The following is a 21,274-nucleotide window of genomic DNA, read 5'->3' as shown; positions in this document are numbered from 1 at the left end:
AAGCCCTGCAACTTTTTGTAGTGGTCTATGACTTGGGCGGTGTCACTGGACACATGTGGCCGCTGAGACCCAAAGGGAGGCAAGGACATGCTTGAAGCCTCTTAATGTGCAGGCAAAGCTAAATCTGGGACTCAAGATTGCGCTCACTCAGGCCCCAGAGGCAAACGAAACCTCCACCCTTCTTGTCACCCTCCCCTTCTCCTGCCAGTTCCTATTAGAAACTTTTTGGTCAGTTCCTGTCAGAACATGTCGACTTCACAGTCATCAAAACACCAGCCCTACCCTGGATCAGGCCCTGGCCTCCAGGCCTTGTCACCTCTCTAGCCACCTTGTCTGTGTCTCGCCTTCCAAGAGTAGTTCCCTGATCTGGGCTTGTCTCTGTCACATACCCCAAATGCCCAGGACGTAGAAGAAGCAGACAGTTCAAGCTGCTCACCCACCACCCTTCTGCCTACCTTGCCATATCAGAGAGGAAGAAACCAAGTCTAGACCAAGGAAATAGCCCAGTGAGGTTTACCAGTGAGCAAGACAAAGGTAGAGATGGGACCAAACCCCAGGTCAAAGAGTCATGGTCTGCAAGCAGTTTGTTTCATGCTATTCCCATGACATCACCGCCTCTCAGAGCTACACTCCCAGCGCCTATTGTTTCAGGTAACGAGTGGAAATGCTGTTTTCAACAGCTACATAATCACGACTTCCCTTTCTATGTGCTCATTTGGAAAATGCGAACAATGCTCCTTCGCTTTCCCACTGGTCCCCAGGACTCCTCAAGTCAGCCTTAGCACCACACATCTCTTCCTTACCTGCTCTAGGAATGGGTGGGTCCCGCCTCATTGCCAACCATTTTCACAAATATTTTTACTGGCTGGGACCCAAAATCAATTTGCTGGTCTCACATTCTTGAAGTGCCCTGTCGATCTGAAGCATCTAGAGCTCTTGGTCTTCCTGCCATCCCATGCCTGGCAGGGAGAGGACATTTGGATTTCCAAAAAGAAATGAAGGCTGGGAGTGGTGGTGCACACCTATAATCCTGAGCTTGGGAGGTGGAAACAGGAGAATCAGAGTTCAAGGTTATCCTTGGCGGCATAGTTACCTAGGCTACACGAGATCTGCCTAAAAAAAGGCTAATTAACTAAACAAACCTTTAAAAATAGAAAAGAAAAAAAAAGAAAAGAAAAGCCATGAGAGGGTGGAGGAAGGACAAAGCGAGATGTTTGCGTTGTGAAGGATAAAGAGGGGACTAAGACAGTCCTGTCCCCTCCCAGGAGCCTAGATCTTGCTTATAAAGACACAATCTGAAAGGCATAGAGTCACATGAGCAGTGAGCCAGGTTGGACTTGGCTGTTAGGCCAGGCAGAGGCCTGGCTTCTGTCTTCAGGCTGGAATGCAAAAAGCAGTTGGGTGTGAGATGCCACAAACCATTGAGTTGGGGTGATCTGAGGCAGCATTGAGGACCCAGTGTCAGATAATCAAAAGAAGTGGGGAATGCATTTGACCCAATGTTTCTAGAAACTGGAGATGCTAAATGTGATGGAAGGAATGTCTGATTCCAGATCTTGTCAACTTCATAATCAATGTTAGCCATAATAGACATCTTAAGTTCAAGGCCAGCTTGAGAAATGGAGTGAGTCCTTTCCCACCCTATCCCCTAGAAACTCAGAGAGCTAGGGCGCCCTGACAGGTGAACTCTAAAGCATGGTGGGAGAGAGTGAAGAAGAGGATTCTGGGAAGAAGAGCTGAGCTGAATCAAGAGGCCATGGAGGACCTTGATTGTCAGACTCAGCATCATCCATGGCCTCTTGATTCAGCTCAGCTCTTCTTCCCAGAATCCTACAGGGAAGAGGATGTCTCAAAAGCTTCTGAACAGAGGAATCACCTAAGAGCACTTCAGTTTAACTGTCTGAAAGGATGTTCCAATCTCAAATCTATCTCTGACCCCTTGTCTGACTTTAGACTATTCACCTAAGCTCCTTCGCTATGAAGACGTGTTACACTGAAAGCAGGGGCTCTCTGTGTGTGTGTGCGTGTGTGTGATTGGACACATAGTGAAAGGCAAGGACTAAAGACAGAAAAGAGTCCTAGTGCTTACATTGAAGTGTTAAAGAAGCTGAGAAAATCAGCTTCTTTGGTCCCCAAAAGATGGCCAGGGTTATAGACTTGCTTTAGGGATTCTCCCTTGGACAAGTAGGGCAATAGGTTCCTTTTCCACCTCTCTTTCCCAGCAAGGAGTTCAGCACTTTTTTCCTGTGGCCCGTTGAAATAGAGTGAAACTCTAACCCGGTTGAAGGCTTAGGGAGGCATCCATACCATGGGGTGGAAGCAGAACTGGCTCAGAGAAAGTGCTCTGAACTTTCCCAAGGACTTACAATGAGGAGCCTCAGCTGCTTAAAGAATCAAGTTTGGGATTCTCAGCCAAAAATGTCTTGCCATCAGAGTTATTGATAGAGGGCAAGAGACCACTGTCCAAGCTCATGTTTTTGTTAGAAACATAAGATTCATCTGTACCAGTTCTATCCGGATGAGTGCCAGAGTGTGCGAATTTTAATGAAGGCATTCCAAACTCCAAGCACTACTTTGGACGGTGAAAGTATGGCTGGATTTTTGTTTTATTCTTAGCACAAAAGTGTTGACTTGTTTTCCTACAACAAAATTGTGCTAGTATAAAGATCTGTAAATAACAAAGCCTTTATTTTGAAATACAAATTAATACAAAAAATAAACCTCATGACAAAACACAAGTACAGACTTTCATGTCATAGATAATTTATTCTAGGGGCGTTTGAGGGAAGACAGGGTGAGCAGAGGAAGAAGCACGGAAAATAGGCAAGCTTGTAATCTGAAGCCAAGCTAAGTCAGAGGTCAGAAACTCTGGCCAGGCCCTAACCTATAGACTTGGGTTCATTGCTGGAAGCAAGCTTAAATTCAGAGCCAGGTCTCTGCTTTTCTCTTAGAATGAGGGAAGGAAGGCAACAGGGAGTCGAGGATGAAGAGCTCTGTACTTGGCCAAGGTTCTTATTCTCTCTGTCTTAGTCTCCATCTGGCTAACGTCTTCATTCTGGATTCTTCTGGGTCCCATGTACTCTCCTGGACATCTCTAGCATTCACTGGACAAATTAGTGTCTACTGTGTGCCAGTAACTCTTGTGTGCTCCCAGAATGCATCAGCGACCGGAAACAACTCTGTTCCAGGGTGCAGCATGAAGTCCTTGCATGTGCTTACTTAGGTGTCCCGGGTCAAGCATAAGCTGTTTTCTGCTAAGGATCATTGTTTTAACGTTTGGCTCTCTCCCTTCTCTGCACTGTGACTGGCTTTCAAACATTGCGAAGATGTTCACAATGAATGAATGAATGATGGCGCTTAAGTTTGGGGTTGGGGATGCTGTTCAGTTGAATAGAACTTAGCATGCACAAGGCTCTGGATTCTACCCTGAGCAAAAGCTCAAGGACAAACACACACACACACACACACACACACACACACACACACACACACACACAGAGAGAGAGAGAGAGAGAGAGAGAGAGAGAGAGAGAGAGAGANAGAGAGAGAGAGAGAGAGAGAGAGAGAGAGAGAGAGAGAGAGAGAAAGAGAGAGCAATTTCAAGACAAAAAAAACCCATTACAGTGGGACGTTGGTCACCAGTAAGTAGAGCATGTTCTCTTGCCCTGCATTACTGTCAGCTCAAATCTTAGGCCACTTTCCTCAAGTGGCAATCAGAAGAAGAAGAAGGTTGCAGGCTAGGTCCCCTGGGCAGATCCATCTTGAAATGAGGTAACCCGCTCTATCAGGGACCCTCTCCGAGGGGAGGATAATGCTGCCAACTTTCGACAGCTTGGGCTAAGCAAGAAAGGCGTTCTCCTTTCTTGCTGGAGGGGTGGGGGGGGGTCCACTGCCCCACCACTCTGTGCAGGGATGAATCATTCTGAAGTACACTCCCATTCTCTTAAAAACAGCAAGGCTGCCCTGACTTTCATTCCCCCATTCGCCTCACCTCTGGGCTGCTGTTCATCCCTCCCAGCCAGAGGCAGCTCCAGCCTTCTTGGTTTGGCTTGCCAGCAGCTGCACAGCAGTGCCCTCTGCCGCCCGGCATCAGGCTTTGATGCCGCCCGTCCGTCTCCAGGAGCGGGTAGGAGCGAGGAGCTAGGGGGGGGGGGCTGTGCTGCGCCAAGCAGCCTCCAGTTCCGGAGGTGCGCGGGGACCATGACTCACCGCCCGTCGCTCTTGCCGCCTCCGCACGCGCCTGGTGACGCGCGGAGCTGCAGAGAGCTGCTCTGCTCACGCAAACCAGCCGGGGGACACTTGGCCTGCTCTGCCCTCCTGGACCCCAGTCCTGTGTGAACCCCAGAATTATTCAACCCCACCCGTACCCCGTGTAGATTCATTACAACTTCTAATGGGGATAGAGACTGAGGACCAGAGGAAGATGGGGGTGAAGGCAGGGAACAAACCGCTAAAGAGTAGGGGAGGAGCTATATGACTCAGTTATGTGTGACTCCAAAGTTCACGGTGAGATGGGCTTTCCACAGCATCAAATTGCACCCCTCCTCCACTCACACACACCAGACACACTTAGGAAGGGTCAGTTAGACGATGATGTCATAAAGGACTTTGAAATTCGAGCATTATAGCAAACATTTACCATTTCAAAATTAAAAGCTATAAAATAGCTTCTAATGAGAAAGGCAGACAGGCATGGGGCTTGAGTGTGTGAAATGTTTTGAGTTAAGGAGCAGGACATAGAGCTGGGCATAGTGTGGCACATGCATTTGGGAGGTGGAGGAAGAGGAAGGCAGATCTCTGAGTTGGAGACTAACCTGGTCTACAAAGTGAGTTACAGGACAGCCAGGGCTACATAGCTGAGAATAGTGAGACTGTTTCTAAAGCAAAGCAAAACAAAACAAAAACGAAGTATGGGACAGGAGCAAGAGCTGTGAATTAGGAATGTGCACCAGAAATCAGAACAGATGGGAGAGAGAGGCAACTAAGATGACCCTGGAACCTTGGCAGGCTTTGCAGTTGAATCAAGTGCATGATATAGACGTGGCTCTGGGGTTAGGAAGGATTTACTGGTAAATTAAAAAGTTATGCAGTTAAAGTCCACATTGCCTTTGCACCTGCCTCTGGTGCTCACCACTGCCGGTTTTATTTTCTTTATTAGTAATATATTGCTTGTTTTCTTAGACTAAGAAACACAGAGCACAGCCTGTAGCTAAGGTCCCACCTCTGCTTTGGAGACAATAAACATCCAGAAGAGAATCCAGATGTGTGAGGGCACTGCCTACCCTCTGGGCTGAACGGAACATAGGTGGGCACAGCACTGCTTGACCAGACAGCATTTGTGGAAGCCAAAGAAACCCTAACCCAGGTTCTATTGTTCCCTTTGGGGAAAGTGTGAAGAGATGTAGCTAACAACTGCTTCCCTATGATGCTGAAGGTCTTTGTACACCTGAGGTTTACCCCTGAGAGAGCCTGATGAATCATTCGGACAGCTCCCACCTGAGTCAAGCAACGAGGTCCATTTGGTTTCCATGCGAGCCACAGAAGAAAGGTAGACATGAGTAACCTTTCATGCTTCTGCATCCACTGGTATTCCCACCCACCCCACCCATCATGACTTTCTGTCAGCCTTAGCTCTACCTAGATAGGCACCACCCCACCATTTCCCGACAGCGTTTAACTATGTATGCACGTGACTATATCTTTTTTTTAATTTGTGATCAGGAAAAGAAGGTATTGTCTTTACTTGTGGGTACTACTGAAAAACAGACTAAGTGTTCACAACCTGTTAAAGATTTAAAATAAACATTTAACTTCTGGAGTCTGAAGTTCAGGCCTTTACAAACAGGCACATATAGGGGTAGGGTGTAAGTCAGGGAGGTGGGTTCTATGGGTTCTTTAGCTCTGGCTCCCTTTCTTGCAGGCTTTGGTGGTATTTGTAAAGGAGAAAAACATTGCATGAAGGAGGAAAAAGATGTCTGGTCTCCTTAAAGCAGTCTATAAGCTCACTATTATTCCAGCTAAATTGCCACAGAAATTATTCATTGGATTTAACAAACTCATTCTAAAGCCAGGAAGCATGTATAGAGAATGCTAAAAAACACTTTAGAGAAAATAGAGTGAAAGACAATTCCCTATACAAAGTATTAAATCCAGAGTACTTAATGGATTGTGGTATGGACATAGCAGTAGGCATTTAGAGTGCAGTGGGAACTGCACACTGATAACTGGGATAAAGTGAACGAGCCTTTAAAAATGTGTATAGACTTCCAACTCTACTGTATAAGGAATAGACGAATAGACTTGAAAATCTCTGCACTGAGTTCTTCCAGTGTCATCGGCCCCTTCCGGTGGACAGTTTTGGAACAAGAACTAAATTTTTATGGTGTAAGTGGGTTCTATACACCATTTTCTGCCTACCTCCTAATGATTTTAGGATTGCCTCTTCATGGGGGCAGGGGTATCATTAGACTATCGAGAAAGACCTCATCAAGGGAAACTCCTTCTGATCAAGAGAATAGATCTGTAGCCTGAATGGAGACTTCACATTCCAGTGGGCTGGGTCAATCACCCGACCAAGGAACCATCCCTCAGGAAGGCAAGACAACTCCCCAGAAGGCCTCAGGAAGGCAAGACCACTCCCCAGATCTTATACTATGCTAAAGAAACAGGAGGAATAATTATGCCTTTAATGCGATACGGTATTTTTCCTTCCCAGATTTCCCTACTGCAGTCTCTTATAGAGCATAGCCAGACTAAGCTAGTCTGCTTTTCTGAATTACTCAGGAAAGTATGACTTTGCTTCTTTTTTCCTCTGTTCCATCTATGCTTTCCCTAACACAATGGGCTTCTTTTCTCTTTCTATAGAGCCCCTGTCCCACCATGTAGCTGTCTGCTGACATAAGGTAATCTCCATGCGCATTTACTAAAGTAGTACCCCTTTCTCCCCTTCATTCTCTTCTGGGAAGCTACTGAGGTCTGCCGCTTGCACGATTTTGGGTTTTCATTTTAATAAAATTGTCCCTGAGCTTGACAAACAAACAAACAAACAAAAATGAGAGAAGCAAATTTAAAGTTTAAAACTCAAAAAACAGAAATATCCAGGTCCAATGGTTTTATTGATAAATTCCGCCAACCGTTCAGAGAATTTTACACCAATTCTACACAATTGATTTAGTTCATTGTTAGCATATTAAAGAAGAAAGAGTAATATGATCATGTTTAACACCCATAATAAACTTTAAAAATCTGAAAATTAGGGAAAAAAAAAGAAATTCAAACTCAAATCTACAGCTGGGCATATAAGCCAGACCACATATCTGATAATCAAAACTTGTTTATATCAGGGAGTTGGGGCCTAGGCCTGTCACTCTTGCCAACAAGAGGCTGAGATAGAAGGAACCTTGAATTCAGGGCCTGCATGGGCTACATTCTAAGACTATGACTCAAAAAAATTCACAAAAAGAAGAATTGAATAATTGTACTTTATCAAAGTTAAAACTTTCACCCCGTGGAGGACCCCATTAAGAGAAATTTTTAAAAAGTTAGATGCTAGGAGAAATATTTGCAAAACATATTGTCTAACAGAGCACTTGAATCTGGAATGTATTAAAAAGTCTGAAAACTTAGCAGTTAAAAATTCAAACAACCCAAGCAGAAAATGAGCTAAAGACATAAATAGACATTTACCGAAGAGGAGACATGGTTGTCACTTCAGCCCCTGGGAAGATGTTCAATATCAGTAACCACCAGGGAAATGCAAATTAAAGCCACAGGGAGACATTATACACCTATCTGGATGTCTAATATTTTACTAAACCGTGAGAACACCCAACACTGATGAGAGTGTCTAGAAATTGGATCCCTCCTACATTGCTGGTGGGAATGTAAAATGGTAGGGTACTCTGGAAAGCAGTTTGGCAGGTTCTTTAAAAACTAAACATTCAAGTACCATATGATCTAGCAACTGCACTCTTAGGCATCTGTCCCAGAGAAATTAAAGCTTACCTCCACTAAAAAGCTGCTAGGTAAATGCCCATAGCAGTGTTATTCATAAAAGCCAAACCTAGGAAACACTAAAGATAGCCTCCGATGCCTGAATGGATAAACATTCTTTGAAACATCAAGACCACAGAAAAACTCTTGGGAAAACAAAGGAGGACTGTTGAACAAACAAACAAACAAATGAAGGCAATGGAATATTGATACATGTGATGACGCTGACAATGACTCTTTAGTGCTTCTCAATCTCCCTACTGCTGAGACCCTGTAATACAGTTCCTCATGTTGTGGTGACAGCCCCCAACCATAAAATTATGTATTTATTTTTTACGAGACAGGGTTTCTCTGTATAGCCCTGGCTGTCCTGGAACTCACTTTGTAGACCAGGCTGGCCCCGAACTCAGAAATCCACCTGCCTCTGCCTCCCAAGTGCTGGGATTAAAGGCGTACGTTACCACCGCCCGGCTCATAAAATTATTTTTGTTACTACTTTATAACTGTGATTTTGTTACTCTTATGAATCATAATGTAAATAGTTGGTATGCAGGATATCTGAGATGTGACCCCAGAGGGGTCGTGACCCATGGGCTGAGAATCACTGCCCTAGATAATGGAGTGATGAAAAGAAATCCCTAAAGGTGACATGATGATTGATTGTATTTTTTTATTTAATTATGTTGAAATGACCTAATTCAAGAAGTGGAACAAAGTTGTTAAACTATATGCAGGAAAATAAATGCAAGGGGAGATACTCGTATTAAGCAAATTAAGTCGGTCTTGGACAGACAAATGCCATATCTTTGCTCTCACTTGGGATTCCTAGATTTTATATAGATACATAAAATCATGTATATGACATGGAAGTAGAAGTGAAACTGTCACAAAGAGGACTAATATGAAGGTGGTATGGACAGGCAGGGGAAGGGGTATGGGACAATGTGTTCAATGTACAACATATATTTGTATGAAAATATCCTTACATACCATAATATAGTGTATAATAAGTATAGTCAGTGAAATAAGACAAAGAAATGATGGGGCTGGTGAAATGGCTCAGTGCTTGCCACTAAGCCTAATGATCTGAGCTCCGTCCTCAGCCCCTCATCATGGAAAGAAGAGAACTAGCTCCTGCAAGTTGTCCTCTGACTTCCACACTAAGACTGTTCAGGTACTTAGCGTGTGCAGACACACAAATGTAAATCTTTTTGAGACATGATTGCTAAGGGTTAAGTAGGCATTGGGTAAGCATGGCTTAACAGGGGGGGATGCTCATTCTTGGGCCAGTGTCAGCATCCTGCTTGTGTGCTGTTCTGGATTTCTGAGCATAGAGAAAAGCTGGGGGCAGAACGCCTGTATTCTTTTTGAAATGTCAAGTCATTCTGCCATGATTAAAATATAAAGTTTAATCAAGAGAACGGTGAGGTAGATGCCCCTCACACAGAGGTTTCCAAAACATTGTTAAGTGAGAAAAGCAAGCTGCAGATTACTACTGTGTTCGGTGCACCAAATGGTTTTAAGTTTCCATGTAAAACCAAGCTATATACAGAGATGAAGATCCTAAAGACGGGGAACACCCCATGTGGAGAACAGTGGCTACCTCTGGGGAGCATGGTGGACACAGAGAGGATTTTAACAGCAGTCAAACTGATTTTGCTTACAATAACAGTGTATTCATAGGCTAGGGATGCGGCTCAGTGCAGAGTGATTGCCTAGCACACACAGGGTACTGGGTTCTATCACCAGTGCTGGAACAACACCAACATTGCTAAAAATATATTTGTAGTATTTGTGTCATTAAAACATCCTTGACACAACTGCAGTGTTCTAGGAATTCACATCTGCATTTCTCATCTGGATTTGACAGGTTTCATCAGCATGATGGCAGAGGACATAACTCCCAGACCCCCCTGCCCTTGAGCCTGAAGGAAGTAGCTCCAATCCTCCTCATTTCGAAGCAGGTCTACTAGTGCAGACAGTGTTTTTTGAGGAAGGGCCAATGCCCCACAGTTGCTGACAACCACTTAGATAACATTCAGCAGGCTAAGGTTGACAAAGTGTCATGCAGCCACAATCCCAGGAACAGCAAAGGCTTCCCCACCTGAAGACCTGAAGACATGGCAGCTGTTCTTCCTCTTTGGAAGAAATCAATACCAGCAGGCATGAGTAAAGGTTGGGTGTCTACAATCCACCACAAAAAGTTAAGAACAGACTCACCTTGGGTAGCCCAAGCCAGTGCATCCCTTCTATCATTTATTCACTGTTTGTTGAGCACCTACTATGTACCAGATGGCAACAATAGCAGTGTTCACAGAGCAAAGTCTTTGCCCTGCTGGAGCTCCCACTCTACTGTGAGAGTAGGGCAATGGGCAAGCTAAATGAGGAATGTAAACGGATGGGGTTAAGTGCTGTTATTAACAGCAGCATGGAAAGGGGGCGAGGGGTGATAGGGAATGAGAAATGCAATTGAGAAATATGTCCAGAAATGGTGGAGGCTGTAAGTGGAGAAGCCAGCCACCAAGACAGGCAGCTCGCCTGGCCATTGTCTACTTGCCTCTCCGCACATCGTCTTTCCCTCCCCACACAATTTGGCTCTGGTAGCTGACCTGTGCTGGCTATATCCGCGAGCTCCCTTGCCCTCAGGCTGCGAGTCCCATTCACCCAGTGACAGGCACCTGGAAGGACAAGGGAAGAAAAGAGAACATGAGCTGAGGGTTATTGATTTTCTGGGCTCTTTCTGTGCAGGGTTTCTCTGCTGGCTGCACCCCACTCTTGCAGGCACACAACCACAACCTATAAGCAGAGGACCACAGAGTGCGGAAAGAAGTGGCTGCACTCTTTCTTGTTTAGACTTGGGTTTTTTTTTTGTTTACTTTTGAGTCAGGATTTTTTAAATTGATTAATTAATTTACTTTACATACCAACTGCAGTTTCCCCTCCCTCTGCTTCTCTCCAGGAAAGGGGAGGCCTCTCATGGATATCAACCAGCCTTGGCACATCAAGTTGCAGTAAGACTAGGTGAATCTTCTCCTATTGAGGCTAAAGGAGGCAGCCCAGTGGGGGGGGGGCAATTAGTATGAAAGGCAACAGAGTCTGAGACAGCTCCTGTTCCTGCTATTAGACGTCATACATGAAGACCAAGCTATACAACGATAACATGTATGCAGAGGATGTAAGTCAGACCCATCCATGCTGAGTCAGAATCCTGCTGTGTAGCCCAGGCTGGCCTCAAACTCCCAAACTTTCTGCTTGGGTTCTGCTAACTGCTGGTTTTGCAGGCCTAAGTAAGCCCAGGCAGCTCAGATTCTGCATATATTTTATTATATTATTTGTACACATTCACTGTCCAGAATGGTAGATTCCATTAGAGCGTCTTCCCACGTGCGTATCACATGCTTTGCCCAGTTCCACCCATCTTCTCTTACCCCTCGTCTGAATAGGTTCTGAAGGTTTTTTACGAGGCATCCTGCTCCACTAAGATGACCAGAGCACAAGCCCCAGCACAGGACCAGGGCCTTGTTCCTCTATGCGTCTTTGTGCATACCAATGTGAGTTCTGTTGTCAGCAAGATTTCAGAAGGCCTTTGCATAACAGGAGCCTCCTAACATACTGTCCCTCAAGAAGGACACACAACTCTGGGAAATTCAGAGGGTTCTACTCTATTCCTGACTCTAGAGCAAGTCTAGCAAACAGCCGTCCTGGGCTGCCTAGCTAACCTGCCCCACCTCAGAGCCAAGCCTCTACTGGGGCTACACGCTATTTTGCTCACTTCACTGGGCTCCTGGCACCAGCCGCTCTACCTACAAGAGCTAGTCTAACTACATCAACATGAGAATTCCAAGAAAAGCTGTCCCAATTTGCCCTGTCCAACTTCCTGTCATTCACAGCTGCCAACAGACAGAAGGCAACCATCACCCACTGAGCGAAAGTAACGGACCACAGTGGGGACAGTGTGGAAGAGACATCTGAAAGAAATTAAAAAGCAGGGGGAGAGGGGGGCGCTGGGAGGCCAGGCAAGCATCAGCCATATCATATACTGGTGAGGCTGCTGAGAGGGCGTGGCCGGAAAGCCTGGGCCAGGCTGCCGGCGCCCACATTTGGATGTATGTCATGACAGAGAGCACCCCGAGTGTTTCTGCGCACACTGCAGATTAAAAGCTCTGCTTCAATTTCAGGAGCCCCTCAGCAAAGGTGCCCAGCTAGAAAATGGAGGACAGCACATGACTCCGGGGACCCACTCCAAAGCTAAGAAAAGGTGCTGGTGTTTTGTTTACACTTCGATAAATCAATCCACAGAAATGAGCCCCAGAGCCAAAGTCAGAAAGGATGGAGATCAAATTGCTGCCAGCCTCTGGTTCTTGGCACACTCATCAGGGGAAGGATAGCCTATACTAGAATCCTGAGTCCAACTCTCTCAAGCAGGTGTCCTTAGGCAATACTCTGAACCCAGCCATGACCTCAGTTTTCCGATCTCAAAAATGGAGCCATTCTGTATGTCGCAGAGCCATAGTGAGGGTCATTGAGCTCTGTATGTCACATGTGTCTGGCAGAGGCTACTCAGCATTTGTCTCTTCTCTCCCTGTGTCTACCTTTCCTTGTTCTGGGGTTCCAGTGGCCTTTAAAGCCCTTGAGAGCTCTCTGAGGAGTTTGGCAGCCCCTACCTCGATGCTTCTTCTGCTCTTTACTAAGAGTGTCATGGTTGACTGTAATTTGGTCCCAGCAAGACATCCTTCCATGAAATGCTTGCCACCGAAGGTCACTAATGCTCGTTAATAACTGTATACTTGGCTGATCCACCACAGCAACTGCCTTCATCTCCAGAACCCCTCCCTTTCTTACCCCACTCTGCTACCAGAGTGCCCTTTGACTGGGAGTCTGCTAAAGGGCCTCTGCCCTCCCCTTTCTTCTTCTATCCTTTCTACCCTTCCCTTTTCTACTCCCACTTCTCTGTCCCTGGCTTTGGCCCTGCATCTCAATCGTTCCTTTATTGGCTCTTTCAAAAGCCCTCATCCAAATATAGTAGCCACGGGAAACAGCTATAAAGAACGCCAGGGACACCTTCCCTTTGTCCCCACTGGGGGTGAGGAGGAGGGCAAAGCTGAATGGTGCCTGGCTGATGCCCCTAGGCAACTTACCAGCCAGTGTGTGTGGGGGAATGACCACAGAGTGGGGAGGGTGACTGCTTGTCTCAGGGACTGGGGAAGGCTTTCCTAAAGACAAAAACATTTCAGCCAAACCTTGAATCCTAAGAATTCACACTGCAATGAGAAAAGTTCAAAGGCCATTGAATAATTGTAAGTCCATGAGGAGCAAAGGGTAGTGTACCCTCGCTTGGCTTTGGCTACACAGCAAGATCTGGGACCAAGGAAAGCAGGGAGCCTGGAAAAAGTAACTGGAACCAAGTGATCAGAATGACAAGGGATAGGGGTCATGGAGGTCAGATTGCGAGTGGCTCTGGTGCAGGGTATAGGTGGCACTGGCAAATGTTGGTAGGATGGGGTAAAAGCCAGAAGATAGTTTTACCTGAGTGTATGACGTGGCCAACTATGGAGAGCCTTGGGTACTATCCCCTGTACAACTAAACTGATGACTTCAGAGGTCAGAGAAACAGAAATAGAACATTCGGGACACTGCTAATATGGTCCCAATTCAAGATGAAGCCCTGGATGAGGATACTCATGCCAAGAATGGGAGCATGAGGCAGAGAAGAGGCAGCACAGCGCCTGTGTGCTATATGATGGACCTATATCCTGTTGTCACTCTTCACCCTTCTCAATGTGACAGGGCAAGATGATGCAGAGGTTCCTCCATCTTGTATTTTGCTGAGGCCATTTTAATTTTAACTAGAATCTGATGTCCTCGATGGACAGTCCTGCAGAAATTACCTAACTCTATTCCAGGTACCCAAGGTTCAGATGCCCCAGCTAACAACTTAGCCTCAGTTAAAATGCCTGCTTGTGCAGACCTTCCCCTGCAGCTGCTGAGGTACTACGATGTGGCTTTTGTCTTTAAAACCCCCTTAACCTAAACACTTGAGGCTATGCTTGGGTCCAGAACACCTGAGTGTAGTTCCAGCTGGCTGGAATAAAGACTTTCAATTGGCTATGAACTGTATCTGAGAGGTCATCTGAGTGCTGGGGGCGGGGGGGGGGTCCCGGTAACACCAATACCTTAACCTGTACCCATTTTAATGGGAGCTCAGGCCTCCAGTGCAACTTCTACCATAGTGTATTCTCATCCAACAACACCTACCCAACACCTACCCTCTGTCCCTGGGGCTGGCTTGCAGTAGCCTGTGGACATTCCCAAGCAATCATGTCACCATCAGATCCCTAAGTGCCATGCTTGTGACTTGCTTCTTGGCGCCAATCCAGTTTGGTAGGACTGTGGTCTTGTGGGCTTCTGGGATCTGATCCAGCATTTAAGGATCATTTCATACCGTTGGGGCGAACCCAGCATTTCCCAGTTCTGTACTTGTCAGCGCAGAGGGATGGCTCAGCATCTCGTGTTGGAGAAGCTTCCTTTCAGCTCCCTACTGTCAAGTACCTTCCAAATGACCTGCAGCTAGGGCTTGTCCCTTCTGTCCCCTGGAAATATCTGGAAATGTGTACTGGTATGTCTGGTTGTCACAGCCGTTCCAGAGTCCAACTGCCATTTTGGGTCAGGAAAGTCAGGGCACTGAATGATCCACACTGCAAAGGAGGGCCTCGCACTGTAAAGAACTGTGTAGCCTCAACTGCCAACAGTGTGCAGCTGCCCCCATGCGGCCCCCACACTGCACACTGCACAATGCACACATGGTCTTGCTGTCTGAAGTTTCTCCTACTCACTGGGCATTGTAGTTTAAAAATATCAATGGAAGGGCTGGAGAGGTGGCTCAGCGGTTAAGAGCACTGACTGCTCTTCCAAAGGTCCTGAGTTCAAATCCCAGCAACCACATGATGGCTCACAACCATCCATAACGAGATCTGACTCTCTCTTCTCGAGTGTCTGAACACAGCTACAGTGTACTTACATATAATAAATAAATAAATATTTAAAAAAATCAATGGAAAACTTTGATAAATAAACAATTGTGAATTTTTTAAAAATAACTTTTCTAGAAGTTTGGGGCTATGATTCTGCTTATTAGTTGTTGTTAATCTCCTCCTGTGACATGTTTATCAATTGGGCCTTGTCATAGGGCTTTCTGAAAGGAAGAACAATACAGACACACAGTGGGTGTCTTGGAGCTGGCACTCCATAGATAAGGGGCAACTTGAACTCTGAGTTCAAGTTCTCCGAGGCTGTCATTTTTTGCCTTCCTTGGCTAGCACAGGAGGGTGTGCACTAGGTGCTTGAGACATTAATAAATCATTTCATGGCTTCATTGTGACTGAGCAGCATGCTGCTGGGTGCTTGAGACAAAGGGACAAGCACACTCGGGCAGCGCATTTACTCCCGGGCCAGCTTTAGCTGCCTGCTGAGGTCATCCTAAAAACCTAGCATGCTTCACTTCCAACACAGGTCCTGCCTAATGCTGAACTATGAAAATCATTCATTCGTCAGGCATTGAGAGCCCACTGAACTAATTCAAAGTAGTGCTCAGCCACAATTTTGTGGATTGCACCAGAGTAAAGGAGTCCTGGGTGGGGGCTGGTAGTTGAGGTGGGGCCTGAGACGTTCCTTCCCGGCTCAGACAGTCTCTGGGGACTGGGGGTGGGGGGGCTGGTGTGGATGGAAATATGCACCACATGGTCTGAACTGCAGGGCCAGCCCTCAGCTCTCACAGCCCCAAACACTTCCAGATGGATTTATTTATAACTCCCCAAACAGAGGCGGCACTTGACGCTCTGCCTCATTCTCCTCCCCACCACTGAAAGGGCCAGGCTGTCTCTCTCCACTCCGGAAACCAGCAGGAGACAGGGAATGTGCAGCAAGTGGCTGAATCACAGCTCTGTACAGTCCAAGCTCCGGGTCACTACTGTCCCCTAGGTGGCAGCAGCAGCCCACTGTGTAGGTGTGCCTGCTGAACCTGGTCGTCATCCTGATCACCTGGTTCACGAGGAGAGGCTACTTGTAGAATGGCTGCTGAGGGGGTGGCGTGAGCTGTATCCACTTTGACAAGTCTCCTTCCCAGGCCTGCTTCCATCTTGTAAAGCCAAGGCACACCCAGGTCAACTTCCCATCCTTTGCATCTGGGCATTCTGAGTTCCCTTCTCTCTACCGCCTACTAACACTGCTTTCCAACTTTACCTCTTTTTGCAAACAGGAGACAGCTGAGAGAGGCTGAGTAATGTGCCTAAGGTCACATAGCAAGCTAGATAGCAGAGACAGAAGAGGACAATTCAGCCCTTCCCCTGATGCTAGGACCCTCCTAAATTCCATTTCCCTCCTGTGTATCAAGTGGGACTAGCAGGTGATACGCTGGCTCTGCATGGAGCTTGAGAGGGTCCCATCACTGATTCCCTGGGTGGCTTTTGATGACTTAACCTTCCTCTCTTAACTCAAGTTCTTGATCTTTTTCTTTTAAGAATGAAATGGTGAATTTAAATATCTTAGACTAGCACCCTCAATAAGAAGTAATGAATAGGGACAGGGTATGCCTCAGATACAGCATTTGCTTAGCGTGTGTGAAGTCTAGCTTTCAACCGTAGTAACACACACACACACACACACACACACACACACACACACACACACTGTGTACAATAGTTTTTTATTTAGATGTATCACTATGGAGCTTAAATGTTCATCTCTTGATACATAGACAAACATCCCCTTCTGCCTTCTCATACAGAAAGAGGTAAGCCATGTGATTTCAAAGAGATTGAGTGGACTACTGAGGGTGTGCATCTAGGACCAGAGGAAGTACTTGGACCATGCAGTCTGGGCATACCATAGAGTCTGAAAGACAATCTCTTACCTGAGCCTCTAGCATCCTCACCCGACTCTGACCTATCTTCCCTGGTTCATGGCTGGCCTGGAGCTTGTGGTCCAGAGGTTTAGTATATGCATCAAGAGGGGCAGGCACATTTTGGTGACCCTAAAATGGGTCTGTGGACATGTCAGGTGTTGAAGAACACTTTGGTCCCATGCCTGAGGTCTCCCTACATAGCTCTTTTCTTAGCCAGGGCTAGAGCTGGAAGTGAGTAGAGGGGTCATGGGCGGGAGGGAAGCAGACAAAGGTTCAAGAGAAAAGTTTCTAGACTCTAAATATCTGCTTCCTATAAATCCTTTCTGCCACCAAAGTTACAATCCACGTCTGCCAGACCCACCCCTTTGCATCCAAGGGTCCAGACAAGTTTTCCTGCAGCTGTTCAGCAACACATGACAGCAGACTGCTGCCCCAGTGGGAGCCCCTGGCGTGCGCACATTCCTTCCTGCTTGCTGCTGCACAATTAGGCACGCATAATTTCTCTGTGTTTTGCCACCCCACACCGCATGCCAGTGACGGCACGTGGGAGTAGCAAGCCCTGAGCACACACAGGCAAGGTGCTTCTGTCAACTGTGACAGAATCCAATGTGACTCATCAAATGGGTCCCAAATTCCAACAGCAATCCGGCCTCATCTGTTTCACCTTTTCAGTGGGCCATCTACCAGGAGGCTCAGGCTTCCCGAGAGGGCACAGGGTACAGAGCAGGTGCGTGACACATGCCCGATCTCTGTCTAAGCAGAAAAACCTCTCAGAGTCTGTGCTCTCTTTTTAAGAGAGTCTGGGGCAGCTCCTCTCCATCTCCAGAAGCTTCTTTATACAACAAAGTCTTTGGCTCTGACTACTGAAACTGACCACAGAAACTATGGCTCACCCTACTGGGTAGCTCTCTGAGCTTCAGTTTTCCTCTGTGACATGGGAGCAGTGTTGCCATCCACACCGTGTTCCCCTGACTCAGGGATATGAGCTTCTGTCAACAAATGCTACTTTTATACTGCCTTCCCGTGCTATGAAAGTAAATTCATATACATTCTAAACTCACCTCGAGGCACACACGTGCTACACAGACATACATGCGGGCAAGACATCCATACACATAAAATGAAAAAAAGAATCACCTAAAGGAAAATTGTTTCATCTCAGTATTGATGGAACACTTTGCTATGTCTGTAACCAGCATAAGAGAAACAGAAGAAATTCAGAGTTTCACATGTACATAAGAGATCGTGGTATATGTGGGAACTTGGGCATGAATGAAATAATTCAGATGAGGTAATTCAAATGCCTTTATGAGCCAAGCTGAAAGAATAGTGAAGAAAGGTGGGGAAATCTAATAAGGACTGGTGGGGACTGTGAAGGGCTGGACAGCACATGCTCTAGTTAGAGGGAAAGCCACTATCCCAATCTAGTTACCTACTATCCTGTGGAGATGCACATCTAGTAATACCAGATTTTTCTGTTTTTCAAAAGGAGCCAGAAATCCAGACCACATGGAAAGATTCCTAACTGTTCTGGGACACAATCGGTGACTATTAGCCCGGTGGTCACCAGTCTGTGGCTTCTCCATAATGATAAATGATGTTTGTCAAAACTAAGTGCTACTGATGGAAAAGGAGAAAGCCAACCCCGACTTCCTGCACATGCCCTGTAGCGTGTGTGTGTGTGTGTGTGTGTGTGTGTGTGTGTGTGCGCACGTGCGCACTTGCACATATACAAAGAACTGTGAAAAAAATAAAAGTAAACTTTAAAAAATTTAAATTCGCCCATGCCAAGGAGCAATTCAGATGGCACCTCAAAGGCTGGGTATGGGGTTGGCATAGAGAAGGGAGCAGCTTTTTGGCAAGACCAATGGCAAAACCAAGCTGTGGCGAGATGTATCTGTTTGTCATGTTCTGGGGCATGAAGGACTTATGACCATAGTCTCGGGAGGTGAGGTTTCTCATGGCTAGAAGCAGGAAGCTCCCTGTGTAGAGAGTGAGAAAGGTAGGCAACTGTTGCTTAGACAGCTTGAGCCTGAAAGAGCGTGCAGAGGAATACTAAACACAGACAGACTGACTGTGCCATTGGCAAGAGTGGGAAAGGACACTTTCAAGAATAGGGTGATATGAAAACCTAGGAAGAAAGAAGATGCACAAGGCCTAGTCAGGGTGATGAAGAAGTGATGGCTTAGCCATAAGTAGGTCATTTGTAAACCCTCCTCCAAGGGTCAGGGAACATCTTGGAAAGGAGTGCATAAAGAATATAAGAGCTGAAGGATGGGGTGGAGGCAATGGGAGTGCTGGGAAATCTGTCTTAGAACATGGCATAGCTGTCTGGCCCTTGATCTTACAGCAGTTGCCACTGGTACCTGTAAAACTGTGGACAATCCTAATGAAACTCACTGGGTCGTCAAAGCTAAACAAATAGAAACCTGAATGCAGAAGAGGGACTAGGTCAGGGAGGAGGAATAGGATAAGCAATAATGAGAGGGGAACAGAAGAAGATAACAGGGTATGATTATGATAAAAAGAACTTTATATGTGTGTATATATGAAAATGCAATAATAAACCTATCATTATGTATAATGAACATATGATAATCATAAAGATGACATAGGTCTGGGGAGATGTTTCAGTGAGTAAACCATTCACCACACAAGTATGAGTTCAGATCACTTTGGATTTTTGACCTTCAGATCCATAAGATAATACGTTTGTATTGCCTTAAGCTGCTATATTTAGGGTAATTTGTTACAGCAGCAACAAGAACTAATAACTAGCTTTGGATGCAGGCATGAACAGTGTTTTATTTCTGGCCTCCTCACTTAACCTCTTTGGGTCTCAGTAACCCCATTTGTAAAATAGAGACCACAATGCTTTCACACAGTTGAGGCAAAGAGCAACCTCAAGGTCTCCATATGAAGGGTTGGTGTGGCGTGGCACAGAGGAGGTGCAGATATTCTTCTCTTTAATGCAATTAAGGACAAAGTGAGTCACTGGGATCAGTGATGCGCTAAAACATGTTCATCAAAGGTCTCTCAAAACCATGTGCATGTAGGTAAGTGAGCACTGTACATCTACTTATCTAAGACAACAGAACACACAATTTACAAACAGTGAGAAGACAGGTCTTCTTTGTTGCAGATTTCACACGGCCTATTGAATCTCACATAGTGCTTTCCTTGATCTTGCTGATGCCTTCTATTTGAAGCCAGACTCTGGCTGTGGTAGAAAGGCCAGAGCACTTCCTAGGTAGACAGTTCATTTATATTCATAAGTAAGAAGAAAGTGAACCACTAAAGAAGCAGTAAACCCTCATGGATTTGTCACTGTGTGAACTTCTTTGTTAAATCATCATGCCTAGTTGTGTACCACTCATGAAGTCACCAGCAATAGACACATCACAGATTCAAGGTTCATGTATGTTATTAACATTTTCTCCTTCATTTCTTCCTTCTTCTCTTCCTTCTCTCTTCTTCCTTCCTTTCTTCTCTTCTTCCTTCTCCTCTTCCATTCCCGCTCCATCTGGGGATGGAACTCAGGACCTCATGTATGCTAAGCTCCCATCACTTTCCTAAGCCTACAGTATAATTGTCCAGAACAAGAGCCCCAGCCCTGACTTGTGGCACTTTCAGATTTCCATGATATAGATACACTCATTTGGGCCCATTTTGAGTTTCCAAAGTGACATAAATGTGGCACAAAGTGGGAGGAGCTATGGTGCAGTGTGCCATGCATTCACAGGGGAGAGCAAGAAGTGCAAGGGCATAGGCTCAGGTGGAAAGCTTCAAGAGAATTAGGAAGTGAGAAGTTGTATTTATCACCTTTGTTTTCGACATGATTTATCTAATCACAGATTTATATAGTTTACTATGTTTGCTTAACAGTTTATTTTAAAATTCCAGAATAATTTCAGACTTACGAGTCTCTTTGCTGTATGGTTTCCACCCTGTGCACCCTTCACCAAGCTCCCCCTTCAGCTGACATCTCGCATAATCATAAAACATTTGTCAAAACTGGTGCAGCACCATATGAAATAACTGGGATTTGACCAGGTTTCCCTATACAGTCTTTTTTCTGTTCTAGGATACACTCCAGGATCCCTTATTGCATATTTTTGGTCAGTTATTTTGGTTGACTGTCCCTCAGTTTCAGTTTGTCGTCTGTTTTCTGGTATAATTGGAGTTTTAAAGATGGAATGTTTACTATTTGGCTCACACATTCCTAAATACTTAACAATTGGCTGTCACTAACCAGTACAGGCCAGTTCCAGCCAACTACTCAAAAAAAAAAAAAAAAAAAAAAAAAAAAGGAAAACGCTGAAAAGCATTTTCATCGTTTTTCTATTCCCACATTGATTCCACTTTTTGGTGCTGGGGATTGAA

At 45.7% G+C, this 21,274-nt stretch overlaps 1 protein-coding gene across 1 annotated transcript in view; it reads right to left on the bottom strand.

The window, feature by feature from the left end:
* Positions 1-21,274, bottom strand: part of Nhsl2 (NHS like 2) — a 241,599-nt gene that overhangs the window by 130,678 nt on the left and 89,647 nt on the right. Inside the window, exon 2 of the mRNA XM_029534026.1 lies at positions 10,602-10,670. Coding sequence (XP_029389886.1) covers positions 10,602-10,670 — 69 coding nt within the window. The remainder of the gene's footprint in view (positions 1-10,601; positions 10,671-21,274) is intronic.

Source organism: Mus pahari, chromosome X (assembly GCF_900095145.1).
Source record: "Mus pahari chromosome X, PAHARI_EIJ_v1.1, whole genome shotgun sequence".
NCBI classification, from domain to species: Eukaryota; Metazoa; Chordata; class Mammalia; order Rodentia; family Muridae; genus Mus; species Mus pahari.
The sequence above is the reverse complement of the archived record's forward strand: the minus strand, read 5'-3'. Positions and strand labels throughout refer to the sequence as shown.